Source organism: Apaloderma vittatum, unplaced genomic scaffold (assembly GCF_000703405.1).
Source record: "Apaloderma vittatum isolate BGI_N311 unplaced genomic scaffold, ASM70340v1 scaffold14820, whole genome shotgun sequence".
In the NCBI taxonomy this organism is placed as follows: Eukaryota; Metazoa; Chordata; class Aves; order Trogoniformes; family Trogonidae; genus Apaloderma; species Apaloderma vittatum.
The window spans coordinates 17,841-18,267 of NW_009696311.1; the positions used below are offsets into that span (position 1 = coordinate 17,841).

A 427-nucleotide genomic window follows, 5' to 3' on the forward strand; every position below is an offset into this window, starting at 1 on the left:
CTGCCCCCGTGTCCCCCAGGTGCCCGTTGCCACTGGGGGCAGTGGGAGGGGAGGGCTCTGAGGGGATGCAGGTGGGCGTTTCGGCATCGAAGTCGATGAGGTTCCCTACGGGCACGTCCAGGGGGGCCTCCATGGCTCTGCCGTGGGATGTGCTGGGCTTGGGGGGGGACTTGCTCCTCGTCCTTTCGTCCCTCACTGGGGCGTCGAGGCCATCGCTGGCGGAGCAACTGGGAGGACGTGCTGGCTAAGGCGTCATCAGGGGGGCCTCCATGGCTCTGCCGTGGGATGTGCTGGGCTTGGGGGGGGACTTGCTCCTCGTCCTTTCGTCCCTCACTGGGGCGTCGAGGCCATCGCTGGCGGAGCAACTGGGAGGACGTGCTGGCTAAGGCGTCATTTTAGGGGAGAGTGAGGACAGGGCCCCAAGGAA

At 67.0% G+C, this 427-nt stretch overlaps 1 protein-coding gene across 1 annotated transcript in view; it reads right to left on the reverse strand.

Annotated features, from left to right (window-relative positions):
• Positions 1-133, reverse strand: part of KIAA0513 (KIAA0513 ortholog) — a 9,231-nt gene extending 9,098 nt beyond the window's left edge. Inside the window, exon 1 of the mRNA XM_009874408.1 lies at positions 5-133. Coding sequence (XP_009872710.1) covers positions 5-133 — 129 coding nt within the window. The remainder of the gene's footprint in view (positions 1-4) is intronic.
• Between the last annotated feature and the right edge of the window lie 294 nt (positions 134-427).